General features: G+C 41.4%; 1 protein-coding gene across 4 annotated transcripts in view; it reads right to left on the bottom strand.

The window, feature by feature from the left end:
- Window positions 1–5,139: 5,139 nt before the first annotated feature.
- Window positions 5,140–17,024, bottom strand: part of crfa4 (cytokine receptor family, class I receptor 4) — a 57,866-nt gene continuing 45,981 nt past the window's right edge. For all 4 annotated transcript variants that reach the window (XM_086282423.1, XM_086282421.1, XM_086282420.1 and 1 more), the window contains exons 5-9: window positions 13,227–13,405; window positions 12,418–12,571; window positions 10,650–10,737; window positions 9,258–9,327; window positions 5,140–8,822 (exon numbers count right to left, since the gene is read on the bottom strand). In XM_086282423.1, coding sequence (XP_086138549.1) covers window positions 8,145–8,822; window positions 9,258–9,327; window positions 10,650–10,737; window positions 12,418–12,571; window positions 13,227–13,405 — 1,169 coding nt within the window. In that variant the 3' untranslated portion in view covers window positions 5,140–8,144. The remainder of the gene's footprint in view (window positions 8,823–9,257; window positions 9,328–10,649; window positions 10,738–12,417; window positions 12,572–13,226; window positions 13,406–17,024) is intronic.

A 17,024-nucleotide genomic window follows, 5' to 3' on the forward strand; every position in this document is an offset into this window, starting at 1 on the left:
AGACCCGGTTTGTAGAGTACGCTTGGGGAGTGTGATTGTGTGTACAACGTCTCTTTATGTCTGTCTCCACGTTGGTTGAGTGTGGAGTGAGTGCATATGAGAGCATGAGGGGGGGAATGGATGTTTGTATCTGTGTGTGCCTGTATGTCTGTGTCTATATGTCAGGTTGGGTGTCAGGCGCCACCTCTCTGGGGACATCTCAGGCCCTCCAAGGTTTGGAGGCCTATCTCCCCCTACCACCACTTCCCCTGCCAGTGGCGGACCCCCTCAGACATCGGTGCGTTGGTGGTTCTTTGTGTCCGGGGATGGGCGTCCAGGTACACACCGGCTCACTCCTTGGCGGCCGCTTATCGGGGCCTGGAGCCTGGGGCTCGCTCGGGCCACTTCGGAGGTGGGGTGCCCCCGGCCTCTCGGCCTGGGGCTCGGTCACTCAGGCGCAGCTGGCTGCCGGCGGAGCTCACGGGCGCGTCACTGCAACTCCCCCTGGCTTCTGCTCCGCGGCTGCTGAGTGAGCCCTCATCTGGGACTCTCCTCAGCTCTTTCTGGGACAGTGGCGCGGCTGCCCCTCTGTTGGTCTTCCTTGGTCTCTTGTGTTCTGGGGGCCTCTGGATGTCTGGAGTTTTGATCTCCTCCACACCTGCTTCATGCCCTGGAGGACGGGGCTGTGGCCCCCCCACACCCTCTAGCAGATCATTACATGAAGAAACCTTTTAAAAAAACAAGCGCGTCCATGCTCACAGGTGTACACACGGGTGATCACACCCACAAACTACACCCTTTTTGGCTCCTACCTCAAAGCACACTGTGTTCTGTTGATCTTATGTGCTGCACAATAATGTTTAACATTTAGTATTTACTGTCATATTCCCATATATCATTGTGATGTTGTTTATTCTATTACTCTTGTTCTCTTCTGCTTGCTTTCTTTTTTCTTTCTCAGCAGGTGATCCAGGTGATTGATATATGCATTTTTTTTCTCTGCCCGTTCTGTTGGTTTTTGTCTTTTGCCCTTCTCCCCCGTCCCTCTTCTCAGCTGTTTCTCTTTCCCTCTTTCTTTCTCCCCTTCTTTCCCCCAGTCAAGTCTGTCCCGTATTCAGTAAGTGAAAATAAAATAAACAATAAAAGGTGAATCAAATGGACCATTACGGCAAGGCTGGGATGGTCAGTTTGGTAAAGTAAATCCATTGGGCATCTTTCTTTGCCTTTAGACAACAATTCTGATGGCAAAAGAGCCAAACTGGACATGCCAAAAAAAAAAAAAAAAAAAAAAGAAGCTTTTCTGTCCCCCACTCGTTACCTGTATGAATGGCACCTGTTTGAACTCATCATCTGTATAAAAGACACCTGTCCACAGCCTCAAACAGTCAGACTCCAAACTCCGCCATGGCCAAGACCAAAGAGCTTTCGAAGGACACCAGGAAAAGTATTGTAGACCTGCACCAGACTGGGAAGAGTGAATCTACAATAGGCAAGCAGCTTGGTGTGAAAAAATCAACTGTGGGAGCAATCATCAGAAAATGGAAGACATACAAGACCACTGATAATCTCCCTCGATCTGGGGCTCCACGCAAGATCTCATCCCGTGGGGTCAAAATGATCATGAGAACGGTGAGCAAAGATCCCAGAACCACACGGGGGGACCTGGTGAATGACCTGCAGAGAGCTGGGACCAAAGTAACAAAGGTCACCATCAGTAACACACTACAACGGCAGGGAATCAAATCCCGCAGTGCCAGACGTGTTCCGCTGCTGAAGCCAGTGCATGTCCAGGCCCGTCTGACGTTTGCCAGAGAGCACATGGATGATACAGCAGAGGATTGGGAGAATGTCATGTGGTCAGATGAAACCAAAGTAGAACTTTTTGCTATAAACTCAACTCGTCGTGTTTGGAGGAAGAAGAATACTGAGTTGCATCCCAAGAACACCATACCTACTGTGAAGCATGGGGGTGGAAACATCATGCTATGGGGCTGTTTTTCTGCCAAGGGGACAGGACGGCTGATCCGTGTTAAGGACAGAATGAATGGGGCCATGTATCGTGAGATTTTGAGCCAAAACCTCCTTCCATCAGTGAGAACTTTGAAGATGAAACGAGGCTGGGTCTTCCAACATGACAATGATCCAAAACACACCGCCCGGGCAACAAAGGAGTGGCTCCGTAAGAAGCATTTGAAAGTCCTGGAGTGGCCTAGCCAGTCTCCAGACCTCAACCCCATAGAAAATCTGTGGCGGGAGTTGAAAGTCCGTGTTGCTCGGCGACAGCCCCAAAACATCACTGCTCTCGAGAAGATCTGCATGGAGGAATGGGCCAAAATACCAGCTACTGTGTGTGCAAACCTGGTAAAGACCTATAGTAAACGTTTGACCTCTGTTATTGCCAACAAAGGTTATGTTACAAAGTATTGAGTTGTATTTTTGTTATTGACCAAATACTTATTTTCCACCCTGGTTTACGAATAAATTCTTTACAAATCCTACCATGTGGATTCATGGATTTTTTTTTCACATTCTGACTCTCACAGTTGAAGTGTACCTCTGGTGCAAATTACTGACCTCTGTCATCATTTTAGGTGGGGGAACTTGCACAATCGGTGGCTGACTAAATACTTTTTTGCCCCACTGTAAGTGTTTTTAACCCTCTGTGTATTCAGTGGTGTGAGATACAGCTCTGCTGTAGTATGGCAGGAAGGGACAAAGCTGCTATATAAGATGATAAACTGTGAGGTTGAGCCCCCTCTTTACTGTCATGCTCTTATTCTGAAAATGTTGGTCCCTTTATAATTGAGTCAGTATAAAAGAGCCTTTCCTGGGTTGACTTTTCCTGTTTCTTCTTTTCTTGGTTTCACCATTTTTCCCTTTTTTTTAAAAAAAAAACAACAACTTTGCTTTGCTTTCTTTGTTTTCCCTCTTTTGTAAGGTTTTCACCCATGTCCAAGTGTTTCTATAGTCCCAACTCCCCACCTGTCCTCCTGACTGTTTACCCTTCTGTGGATACCTGGATTGCAATTTTATTTATTTATTCAGTAAAACCAAACCTTTCTATTAGCATGTTTTGTGTTTAACTCCTCTCTCCCATCAACGCCTCATAACACGAAAGAGAAAAGAAAAAAAAAGCTAACATTTCATAATAGCCTGAGGTGTTCGGCTGGGAATGATGATTATGGCGTCCCTTTGTAACCATGGTTACTCACTCTTGCATACCTGTGTGCACAGTTTAACAGAAGGAACAGAGACACTGCTGTTAACACTGACATTACTCTGAGCAGCAGGCATGATTTTATGGTGACAGTGTGACAGACATGGACATTTCTCACTGGCCTCTGAAGTTTCCTTTAATAACTTTGTTGTGAGTAATGAATTTATTTTTCAATTAGGCCTAAGTGAGAAATTGGACACTGGAGAAGTGTGTGAATGTCTGGCTCGGTGCGTCACAGATTGTACTGAGCCACAGTGAGATTACAGTGGGTCCAAATTCACCCTCCTAAGTTTGTATCTGAGGCAATGTCCATGTCTGCTGTAGCAGCGACAGGAGACAACACATCCTCTGCCTCCTCTTGCCTGGGCCTTGAATATTTCTTTTTTTCCTCTTTTTTTTTCTTTAAAAAAAGCTTCTGATATATAGTTGAAGTGCTTGATCTAGTTAGTCACCACAGCTGCTGAGACACAACGCTTACAGCTTACATAGCAATGCTATGTTGGATCTGCTGAAAGGATGCTGATTAAGAGGCTAAATAGAAGAAAGCCCATGCAATGTTCAAACTGCAAAAAACTATGGGTTACATCTCAGATGCTACAGACCTCATAATAAGAAAAACGACCAAGTATGACTTGTTTGAAAGGATTTCCCGGTATAAGCCTCTTCTCGCTAAAAAGAACATGGCAGCTTGAATACTTGAATACTTATAGAATAATATCCTTTGAACATATGAGCCCAACGTGGAGCTGTCACTGAGCTGACCATGAACTCCTCTGTATACCAACGTATTCTAGAGTCAAATGTGAGGACTTCTGTCTAACAGCTAAAGCTTGGACCAAACTGGATGCCAAGCACTGCAGAAAATGTACAACAGAATGGCTGAAAAAGAAAAAGATAGAGGCCCAGTCAAAGTCCAAATGTCAACCTGATTGAAATGCTGCCGAGGGACTTTAAGAGGGCCGTGCATAAATGAGTGCATACACACCTCTATGAAGCAAGAAGAGAGGGTCAAAATTCCCCCATAACCATGTGAGAGACTGATAAAGTGGAACATTGAATGATGAATTCAGTTTGTTGCAGTTAAAGGGGGTTCCACGAGCTACTGAATCATAGAGCGTTTGCCACAGGACTGCAAAGAAATCTTTCTTTTTCACATGACTGTGACAATATAAACAGGTCCAGGAATACTGTCATGTTGAGATCATTAAATGCCTGCTTTAAAAAACAAACAAACAAACAAACAAACAAAAAACAGTGGGTAAATGATGGAACTGTTCCAATCAGCATATTTAATAAAAACAACAACAACAAGGAAGGCTCCTTAAGTAGAACACCTACTTCACTCCTTAACTCCTGGTGTCTGATTGTATCTCTGGTGGAAGGGACTGTGACCTACCAAAGAACCATGTGCTCAGACTGAGGAATGAAAATGGAGCATCCAGGGAAAACTTGAGCAGTCAGTGGACTTTCACACATGACACATTTGACTCTCACAAAAACCACTGTTTTTCTCTTAATTTCACATTATTTATTTTCTACTTTTTTCATTTTTAGCTTCTTTTGGTGTTTGGTTCCTTTAGCCTGTTACAAAATAAAACTTACGATAAGCCCAGTTCCGCCTAAAGTAAGCCTAGCTCTTTATTCTAGGCATTTATAAATGATATATTGACAGTTCATTAATATTTAGTAACCATTTATCTATCTTCAATAAGTTGTTGATCATCACAAGGACAAGAAGATATAACTCGCATAGGAGGCAGGACAGAACCAAATCCAGTTATGCTGACAGGTAACTGCAATTTGGACACATTAGTGAGAAACATGAGAGGAAATAAACAAGAAGGATTATTCTTGGAGCAATCACGAATCACTCCGTTTTATCAACCATCTCAAACAGTTTTGATTTAAAGGTGTGTGCATTAAGAATGATGAAGCCCACACACTTTTAGAAGCTTTTAAACTCTTTATTTTATTGAAGAGTAATCGAAAGTGCTTTTGTCTAGACACAATAAAAGGTGAAACTGTAACTAACACTGAGTAGGTTTTGTACATGCTCCACACAGCACACATGTGCAGACACTGTAGGTGTTCACCCATCAGCCATTTATGCTCATATTAAAAGATTTCCAGGAGTGTAGGAGTGGCACGTTGGCTGCTTGAGAGTTCAACACGACAGAGGAATAGCAAACAAATAGTACTCTGTGAGAAAAGGCACGTACAGGCACAAGAAGAGGTAACAGCACGACGTCTAACTGCAACATCCACAAGAAAAAAACCCCACGGTGACGGCACACTTCTCAGTGTCAGAGCTAACAGGGCAGCGGTGTGTCGTGGTCCCTGTGCCTCCCCGGCCAGCCCAGTGTGGCCACAAGTGCTTGTTGTTTTACTGTCTCTCTGCTCCCCTTGCCTTGCTCTCTCTCTCTCTCCTACCTGTCTGCCTGGGCGGAGCTCGGATTGGGCTCACGCCCTTGGCCCACGCACCTGCAGCTGATCTCCGGTGATCTCCTGGCACTGCACTGTCAAGATATCATCATCATGTTGGAAAAAGACTTTTTAATGGAATTAACCAGCAAACACATGTAAAACTCTCTGGTAACCATGGCAACAGGATAGGAACTCATTGCTTTCCACTGCTAAAGTATGATTTTGTGGTCATTTCATGTATTTCTGTGTCCTGAAACAGCTAGTGGGACAACAATGGCAGCCATTTCGACAATAGCAAGGTAGAAATTATTAGTAAGCTACAGAACCCACCTCAACACAGTGGTTACAGCATTTCTCTGAGGCTTAAGGAATCAAAAATCACCTAGTGTATCCAGCTGGTAAAATGCTACTGGCTTTTCTTTGGTGGCATGTTTGGCACTCTGATGCTGGAAACGTTTTAAGACATTCTAAAACAGCCAAATGATTTCATGATATTGTTGGGCTTGAATGTCAGGATGCTGACTGGTCAAATCCTTCTCAGGGTGTCTAGGATATAAATTGTGGAAGAGTTAGGACATTCAGAATTAAGACTGATACATCAAGAGGCCTTATGTCTTAGACACACTACAGGTATTGTTCATCCCATTGGTCTGAAGAATAGGGCTAGAACAGCTTTCTAATTTTAGCTGTCATTACAATCTGGAAATAGAGTAAGATCACCTGGCACCAAAGATCAGCCAGCAGCAGATGGACAGATTGGATTTGCTCTTTAAAAATATCCTTCTTTTTCAACCAACTCTTTGTATTTAACCCCTGACGAGTCCTCAGACTCTTTGAATTCTTTGACCTAAATACAAAATGTAATACTGCAATTTAAATGCATGCACTGGTTCTCTTTGATTTCCAAAATATGTCACTTCGATCCAAGAAAATAAAGAACACACTACCTGAGGGTGGTCTTTCATCATTTCAAAAAATATATATAACACTTTTTGTAATAGTGTTATTTTTTAATCCTGACTAAAACCATCTGTTATGAAAATATATACTATTGTGTAATAGACCAGAGGGGGAGGGCTTTACCTTATTAAATATTCTCTGGAAACTAAAGAGATGTGGCCAGAGGTAGAAGTTTGTTAATCCTGTGAGGTCTCAGTGATTATACTGATGCTTAGCGATTACAAAGTCATTTTGTTATTATCCCAATTCCCAAACGTTACAGCAATCAGAATGCCTTTTGCTTCTCTCCAAAATATAGGGTCCTGACTGAGACCTCATAAAGTTAAACATACTGAGTACAATGAAAATAAATTCACAGTTTCTGTCTTTCTGAGGGAGTGGAGTTACTTTTCCTTGATTCCTTATATTTCTGGAATAAATCTCTAAATAAATCTTTTGGGACTCTGGACTGAAAATGTAACAGGTTCCTCCTCTGAAGAGAAACAGGTGTTCTCATCTGCCAAGTCCGGCTTCTTGGCAGCAGCCAGCTTCATGTCATACCAGGAGTGTGAGTTTAACTTCGGAGCCAAGCCTTTCCGTCACCCACACACACACACACACACACACACACACACACACACACACACACACATATATATATATATAATTTTTTTTTTTTTTTTTTTTTATTCCTCCCCAGTCTGGGACACCCACTGAAATGTGCCAGACTCACATTCTGAAAGTGATGCAAATATTCCCCTACAAGGCCGGCACATGTAAGTACTACACAATGGAATAAGTTGATATCCTGGACATGAAGATTGCCATATTTACAGCTTTGTAACATATATGTGTAATATGCACCAGATGTTGCTTTAATGACACTGAAAGAGAAAACAGTGGGATGAAAGTTAAACAATCCCCGTAAATCAAACACCCTTCAACATCAGATTGCACTTTTTCCTGAGAAGACATACAACCCTGAATGAGAAGCTTTGGGGAAAAGCAGCGAGTGGTAAAGTGACATTTATATTATTTTATTTACAGTTACGCTTCCTCAAGTTTGATGAACTCCATTACCCATAAATAGAGCTCAGTGTTAATCTCATCAGGAAATCCAGCTTTTGTGGATGACGTGCTTGCTTGTATTAATTTAGTCTTGATTTTTTTCCTCTTAACTATTGATTTCTTTGATTTTAGCTCTAGCATAGTGCATGTGAAGCTTAAAATTTAGCCAAGTGTCTTTGAAATGATCAGTTTCAATACTGTGAGGGCCCAAATGTTGGTCATCGAAACATAATGTTCTTTATTGCATCAGTATTGTTGGTCCATAGTCTTTTAAATGGTTTCCAATACTAGATCAGGATGTTAGCAAGCTAAAAAAAAGGCTCTTTGAGCTTGCAGATTTACTTCCTGTTGTTAAGTCAACCAGGTGCTCTTCTTCTTTGAAGCTTGAATGGTGTGGAACAGAACAGTATCACTTTCCAGTCAAACCAGCAGGTTACAGGAGATTTTACTTTGCATATTTTAAAAGTCTCTGCGTTAGACGCATTTTCTCAAAGTTTATAGATCTCCTTCCTGTGACTCAGCCACTGTTGTCAACAGCAACAGGCAGCAGAGGGACAGCCGCCTCACTCTTCTCAGAGTTGCCACCATCATTCTTCCTAGTTTGGTGGTTGGTTGTCTTCTTTTTCTCCTCCTTCTCTGCAGTATCTAAATTAGCCCTTGGGAGAGGTGGGAACTCCCTGCAGTATGGCGGCGGCAAGCATGGCACTAGATGTACCTCACCACTTTCATTTAAGAGCTGGACACAGGTGTAGAAGTCCTGCGGTGAGGGGCTGGTGCTGAAAGTGAGGTCTGGAGTGGGGATGGTGTTGGAAAGGCTGGGATGTTCCATCATGCTGTAGTCCGTCCGGGGCAGTGATACGATCTCTGGCATCGGCCACGGGGAAGGAATACTCAGAGGTGGGGTGAAGGCTTTATTGGGTAAAGAGCAGTAAGGTGGCACATTCTGCATGTACGAGTTTGGGTTTAGAGCTGTGAGCTGATGCCGGGTGGACACTTCTAAGGGCGCCGGGTTGCAGGGAACTATTAAGGTGTCCCTCTCTGATTCCGAAGGGTTGTGTGCGTCGCTGCTGTGCTTCGGTGTGGTGAGATAGATGTCATCAGTGCTGACGTGGTCCCAGACTTCCTCAGAGTAGCTTGGAGGCCTGTAGCTGTGGAAGTTACTGAAGTGGCGGTTGATTTCGTCCAAGTTCCCCTTCTGAGGATGGAGGTGGGGATGGGAGGAATAAATAAATAAAGAAAAAAATAATGAACCAATGAGAAATTAAGATGTAGAAGAAAATGGGAAAAGAAGAAGAATGATAAAGGAAATAATAGTAAGGCAAATTAAGAAATTAAGAGGAAGAGGATCAGGAAAGCAAAAGCATGAGAAATGAAAATTAAGATGAGGAAAAATAGAATCAAAATGTAAATGGGAAATGAGGAAAGTGATAGAAAAAAGAAAAAGAACATGAGGGCAATTTTCAGTGAAAACAGCAAAAGAAGGAGAAACATGAGGATACAATAAGAAAAAGAGGGGGAGGGGAGATAAAAGCAACAAATGGAAAGAAGGCAATAAAGGAGCAGAAGTACAAGGTCAGGACAAATGGCTAAAACACGACCCTGAAAGGAGGGATGCATGCACGCATTTTACCTTCAGGAGCAATGGGTCAATCCCGATGATCCGTGGCTTTGGAATGGGTGGCAGGAAGTACTCTTTTATTCTGAAGGTGAATGTAGACAGAGAGGAGGTTTGAACATGTCAGTACGCAAACAAAAACAACACATTCATCCTCCCACGCTGTAACAGTGTGACCCTGAGAAGAGACAAAACCTATCGCCGTTCGCTCATTTTGTCCACACTGAGGAGTGAAGCTAATCTTTATTTTTCACAGTGTGTTTCTGTGGAGCCTCTGAAAAGTTCCCATGGAAAATATTATTCTGAACCACTTTCTGCTTTAAATAGGAACTGTTGGTGTGTATTATGGGGCAATGCAGATATGATAAATTATAGGGAAGAGAAGCTCAAACACATGCCAAAATAGCCAAAATATCCTGATCACCTCCTGGTGGCTGTATGTGAAAAGGATTATTCAAAAAAGACTGATCAACAAGCTGGTTTGAAGGGGTTGCCAAGAGAAAACAACTTCTCTCTAAAAAGAACATTGCAACACAGCTTAAGTTTGCAGTGATGCATCTGAACAAACCAGAAGACATCCTTTGGGCAGAAGAGACCAAAGTAAAGATGTCTGATCATAATGCACAAACAAACACAGTGTATCAGCACAAACAATTCATACCAGCTTACAGCATGGTGGTGGAGGGATCATGAGTTAGGCTTGTTTTGCAGCCACAAGTCAATGAGTTGACCATGAGGTGCTCTGTATATCCAAGTATTCTAGAGTCAAATTTGAGACCATCTGTCCAACAACTAAAGCTCGGCCCAAACCGTGTCATTAAACAGGACAATGATCCCAAGCACAGTAGAGAATCTACAGCAGACTGACTGTGGCTCAGTCAAAGTCCAGACTTTAACCTGATTGAAATGCTCTGGTGGGACTAGATTATTTTTAATATGTAGTGATATGTAAAACCTTGAAAAAGGGTGTACTTGCCTTTAATTGACACACATAAAATAGGCAGCTTCACGGCAGCACTAAGCTAGCACACACACATTGAACGAAGTCAGTGTTCCAGCCATAAAATGTATTTAATCTTTTTAAAAAATGTAGCGTTATCTCTGAGCCTGCTCTTCCTGTGCGTCAGAATTGGATAGTTTAACAATTTAAGTTTAACAATTTCTCTGCAGCTGAACATTCTTTACAAATTTGAAGGTCTTCCTAAAAATGAATCAGTTCAGATGTAAAGAAAATTCTTATTTACAGCTACAAAAACAAGAAGCAGGGCACCAGTTAGCGTCTTACTTCTACACCTGCAATATTAAACCCAAAAATCTAAATCAAATGATGTATGTGTGTTTGTGTGTCCGGGCGCATGTGTATATGTGGCAAGACAAAGATAGAAACAGATGTGTATTTTTTCTCACCTCTTGCTTTGTAGAATAATACTGAAGGTGATAACAAGCAGAGCCACAACGCCAACTCCAGTCACCAGAATCAGCACCAGCAATTTACCTGCACAGGTAAAACACACCTTGAGTCACCGTCCCTCTCCTCCTCCCCTGCAGCTTTACTCCTTCAGTGACACATTTAATTGGGAAAAGGGATGTTTTTTTAACAGAGGAAATCTTTTGTGATGTTGTGGGTGGGCCTAAGGGGCTTGGACCCACCAATTTAACAAAGAGCCCATCAGGACTGCCTGTGAGAGAGATTTTCCTCGATTTCATGTTAAATGATTATAACAAATACAATTAAAAATAAAAAAATGAAAAAAGACTGTCGTTTTCCAATCTTTGAAGATAACATTCATTAATTTATCATTCACACCAATCAGAACAGGCCATTTCACACGAGCTGATGCATGTTAAGCAAGCAGGAGTCATTCAGCAAAGAAACTTTCTTTAATTTTTTTTCTTTTGCATTGCATACTGCTGTGGATGCATATCTTGTGACATGGCATGATGCTTATTGAAGCAGCATGGCTCTCTCCTGCTGTTTAAAAGATATTTACACTACCCTTAGGGGAAAAAACTAATTTTCCCTGAGATTGTTAATAAATGGGTCACATGTATTTTACACAGTAGCTTTTTTTCACAGTAGAACTACACAGAGCTGAACATTTCTGCATATCGTTCTCTTTGAAAGCAGAGGCAGTTTCTATTGAGAGAAGTTAATGAATTTAAATACAGTGAGCCTCTCGACTGATGAGAGTCAATGTAGCTTATCAAACAGTCTCTTTCTTCAGCTCTCTTTTACTGTGATCTAGCCTATATGATGGAAATAATTCAAATAAGACAGGATTTATTTAATTTCAGTTGGATTTCAGTGTCTAGCCATCCATCCATCCATCCATCATCTATGGAGTAGTAGCAGATCTAATCTGAATCCCTCCCAAATGACTGAAGTTCTCACCCGATCACTGAGGGAGAGCCTCTTTCAGTCACTGCCCACAGCTTGTGAACTGGCTTATATTAGTATTTCTAATGTACAGCAAAAATAACAGTGATTGATTGGGTACTGCTTCCTTGATTGATACAGGCACATGTACCTGCTTGTAATAAATAGAAGTGGTAGCATTAAAAACATTAACTTCTGTAATGTGAATCCTCAGCTCAAATAGATCTGATCCATTCTGTCCAAATTCAGAATCCTGGCACTGCACTGAAAGAAATGCTGTTTCTATGTCTGAAAAACTGTCTTTTTTTGTTTGTTTTTTTAAATTTGTTTTTTTTAAAACAACATTGCATGTAAAAGAAATATGCTTAATGTGCTTAAAAAGCTTAGCATGTGTCTGCAGGATTAATGTCTAGTGTCAAGCTGTAGATGTTTGAATCCTTCCTCCTGTGCCACAGCACTACTGAGTCTGTGTTGAGAGCTTTTAACTGGATGGTGTTTTTTTTAAGTTATTGATGTCTTGTCATTGCCTGTACTAAATGCAATGTGATTTTATGCCTGCATTATAAAGCTTTAGTTAGGATCTACAATAAAAATAGGTGCTTAACTTTTTTGTACTTGCCTTAAAATTTGTTCAAAATGAATCTCACGAGAAACCGACAAAATATAATTTAAAAATGCAGAAACATACTGTGTTCACTGCAATTAAACCAACAATAAATGTAAAAATAAGAAACACTTGAAAGTCAAAACCAGAAGCATGTAAATCAGCACCGTTACTCCGTCTGGCTGCTGATGTACCTGCAGACTGCCTCGGGGGGATGCTCATCACCAGCGTGGCGCTCCAGTCACTCCACAGCTTGGAGTGCTGCGCACGGCAACGAACTCGGACCACGTAGTCGTCCACCGGGAGTCCAAGCAGCTCCACCTGAGGCTCACGCAGAGGATACTTCACCTGCATACAGACAACATGTTCTGTGACATGCAGACCATAATGAACTACTTTATACGTAAAACTCTGTCTAAAGAAGAGTAATGAACTCAGTGTAACGTGTATAACATTTTCTGCCACATTGTTTTACACAGGATTTTGTTGGCAAATTTTTTTTAAGTTCTTGGTTCGTTTGTTTTGTATCTTGAGATTCTATGTGCTCAATTTAGGGTCTCTCCTCTTTTTTCCTGACATTTTGTTGAAGTTTGCCATCCTCATCACATTTTTGTTTGAGCTTGTTTTTTCTAATGTCTATTAATTAAATTCTGTACAAGATTCAAAATATTATCTTTTATGTAGATGATGCACCCAACATTTTCCTCACACCCACAAGCTAGTTTCTCATTCACCTGAAACCAAAACTCGATTAAAACAAATGACTGTAATCTCACATTTGAATCAGTTGTCTGCGCTTAAATTATTTTTAAAAGTAAAATAAAATAAAGGCAAATATCACCAATTTAATTCAGAAACACACCTCAGTGATGTAAAGATTTCTTTTCTTTCCTAAATAAATATCCAGAACTGTAAATGTAAAGATCTTCCCCCAAGAACTTTTTTTCTTTTCTTCCATTTGTATAAAAACTCATCTGTAGTTCATTATTACTTCTCTCTTTACCTTCCAGTTGTCTGGCTCGGTAATACGTCTGTACTGCAGCTCATAGACCAGCGTGATCCAACCGTACTGCACATGGGCAGGCACCGGGTAGGTCCAGGAGATCAGCGCATTGTGGCCCATTTCATCACCACCGACGTCTGTCAGGTTGTAGGTCAGGTTGACTGGTGTTTCCGTCTGAACTGTGAACAAAAAAAGGATCCAGAACATGGTAAATACTAGTGTATCAGAATTGTCAAAATTCTGGGTTCTCTTTTCTCTTAGACTTGGGTAGGAACTATTAGTACCCTACTTATCACTGGTGGTGGACTTCAGAAGGGGTCAGCACAGAGACTACAAGCCCATTATCATCAATGGAGCTCCAGCGGAGAGGGTGCAGTCCTTCAAGTATCTTGGTGTCCACATCTCCTCAGACCTGACAAGGGCTGCCCACATTCAGGTCCAGACCAAAAAGGCTAGGCAGCGCCTGTATCACCTACGACAACTACAACTAAGGAAGTTCAGGGTCTCTCCAAAGATCCTCAGGATTTTCTATACAGGCGCTGTGGAGAGCATCCTCACACAGAACATGACATCGTGGTTCGGGAACAGCTGTGTGAAGGACCAAAAAGCTCTCCAGAGAGTGATCCGTACAGCAGAACGCTGCTGCAGGATTGCTCTCCCCCCGCTTCAGGACACCTACACCAGGAGATGCCGGACTAGAGCAGCGCAGATACTGAAGGACCCGTCCCATCCTGGCAACAAACTGTTCCAACTTCTGCAATCTGGTAGAAGGTTCCGCATCTTCTGGGCAAGGACAGAGAGACTCAAGAGGAGCTTCTATCCCCAAGCCATCCGTGCCCTAAACACACACACCTCTCACATCATCTATAATTGACTGAGACAGGACTCTTCCAGACACTAAACCAAGGCACAATGTACATTTCAATTCCTTTAATTTTAAATTGTCTATCCTGTAAAATAGTCAGATGTCTATTCATATTAATGTACAGAATTCACCTGCTTGCTGCTACTACTGCACATTCACCCAATGTATATACTACATATATATATAATGTTCTTCCTCTACACCCCCCCCCCCCCCCCTCCCCTCCCAATTTCTTTGCACATGTCGAGGAGCGTGTCAGGCTACATTTCACTGTGTGTTATACTTGTATAACTATGCATGTGACAAATAAAGAACCTTGAACTTGAAGCATATTGGGAGGCTTTGAGAGTACTATACAGGGATATAATATAAACACTACACTCTCTATATTTTAACATTAAAAAATGTCAAACTCATTATGTAGTGAGTCTGAAAATGTATTGGAGTGTTCTCATTAAAACTCTAATTGAAATTCGACATCAAAGGGTATTTGTCAGAGGGAAATTCACCCTCTGACTGATTCATCTAAGGTGTGTTTGCTTCTTCTTAGGTGTGCAACATTTCAGTAATGAGTCATGAGAATAATTCATTTCTAACACTGAAACTGTAACCTTTAATTCAATTCCAGTGAAAACGCCTATCTGCAGCTGTTAGCTGAATCTCCTGCATGGCTGTGATAAGAGCGACGTCTCTGACCTCCCCTGACATCTGAGGCACACAAAAAAAAAGAGCACTACACTGCTGGTCACATGACGCATGCCAAGCAGACCTCCGATCTGCAACCCCTCAAAACCAGCTCAGGAAGTGGACTGCTCTGGTCCAAATGTGCAGCATCTGGATAATAACAGACACTCAGTCCCCAATAAATGAGATTAGCAGCTGGTCATTACACGCAGAATCTCAATATAAGCAGGGTCTGAGGCCTTTAAAAAACTTCCCTCAATTAAGGAATGACCTTGTGAATCTTATATTTAAGTAAGAATGAATGGCTGCTAATAGACTCAATATGAAGTGAAACAAGATTCTAATTACATCAGGAGCTCACTCACATGGTTAACCTTGAAATGCTCCACAGCTAAATTACTTCAGTTCAGACTGAGCATACTGAGAGATTCTGAGGCTGGTTTTAACAAATAATAACTATTTATTATTTATTTATTAACTTTATTGTTATCTTATATTATTATGGTAAACATGATAAGCAATAATAGATTTTGAAATGGTCAAATTAGCACTGTTCGTATATTTGTGTAGGTATAAAGAAGACTCTCTGAAATTAGGAAATGAAGCGATTCTGATGTGGCAGCTATGCTGTAGCTCAGGTGGCAGAGCAGGTCAGCCACTAATCAGAAGGTCGGTGGTTCGATCCCAGGCTGCCTCCTGGCTGCATGCCAAATATCCTTGGGCAAGATACTAACCCCGTGTTTGCCTACTGGTGGTGGTCAGAGGGCCCGGTGGCGCCAGTGTCCGGCAGCCTCGCCTCTGTCAGTGTGCCCCAGGGCAGCTGTGGCTACAATGTAGCTTGCCATCGCCAGTGTGTGAATGTGTGTGAATGACTGAATGTAGTGTGAAGCGCTTTGGACTAGAAAGGGACTAGAAAAGCGCTATACAAATGCAGGCCATTTACCATTATTTTGGTTATGTATTATCTTACAACGCTTCAGTAAGCGATAGGCAGGTTGCTTCTCTAAGACCATTGCTGATGTCTTTCCTTCTTGGCATTGAGTTACCGCACACCTGAATGTTCCTGACTAGCAAACTCCCAAAACTTTTATAGAGGTGCTCACACTTGCTGATGAAATGTAAAATATTTGAATTTAACCCTTTAAGACCTACCATAGAACCAAGTTCGCCAGAGCTTATATTATATTTTTACATGCTGTGGAGCCATTTTTGGGAGCATTTCAAGTTGCTATACATCAATACAACCATTATAGCCCAAACTTTAATAATATGTCTGCATTAGGTGCATAGTAATTACATAAATTGCAAAAAAGTGCAATAAACTACAAAAAAATTAAAAATCGTTTTTGTTTTTTTTAACATATATTTCTAGTTAGAGAAATTTAAGAGGCTTATCCCTCAAAACTGTAAATACAAAAAAGTTACACAAACTAGTTTCCCACCACAGGAAATTTATTTTGAGTGTCTTCATAGTTTTATTTTTGAAATACACCAATTTTTATACACTGCAGGAAAAACGAAAATAAATATTATAGTGCAAATTTGCAAAATAACAGCATATGCATCAAAATAAACTATTTCCAGCAGTGCAATATGAGTCTTAAGCATCCCAGAAACGACACAGAAAGTCATAAAGTCAAACATAACTTTTTAAAACACATAACAAGTAAAACACAAGCTCATAAGGCCCCGATCGTAAAAAACTACATTTCCGCAAAATGACGTCACTTCCGGTTTCGGGCAGGTCATGCGGTCATGTGATAGTTCGCGCTGATGGACGTAGGAAGTGTTACAAACAGCTGATGGATCGGCAAAGCGTGTTTCTGGAATATCATGTTTTTGTTGCTGCAAGTGATTTTTATGCAGTTTTTGCAAAGCTATATGTGGAAGGAAACTGTGACCTAGGACAAGCTGATGGCATAAGATGTAAGTACAACTCCTCCAGTTTCATATGCAAAAAAAATTATTGCGCTAGCTTACTTGGTTGCAGAGCTACCGGGATTTAAAAATAGTTAGGCAAAACAGAGCGTGCCCGCTCCGATCGGCTGTAAAGGGTTAAAAAGGGTGAAATTTTATTTTACCATGACTGTATATTTGATTAAGTACTATGATTTGTTTCTGTCATAAATACCTTTTAAAAACTAAAAAGGCCTTTCAGAAGTAAAGACATTTTATGTGAAATCAAATTTCATACTTTTTAAAACTTCTTAAGAATGCATGGGAACCCTGATTTATCTACCTCATGTGGA

Source organism: Aulonocara sp. 'chitande type north' Nkhata Bay, linkage group LG23 (assembly GCF_057382095.1).
Source record: "Aulonocara sp. 'chitande type north' Nkhata Bay isolate Kocher_YH1m ecotype deep benthic linkage group LG23, A_spYH_male_GT1.1, whole genome shotgun sequence".
Lineage (NCBI taxonomy): Eukaryota > Metazoa > Chordata > Actinopteri > Cichliformes > Cichlidae > Aulonocara > Aulonocara sp. 'chitande type north' Nkhata Bay.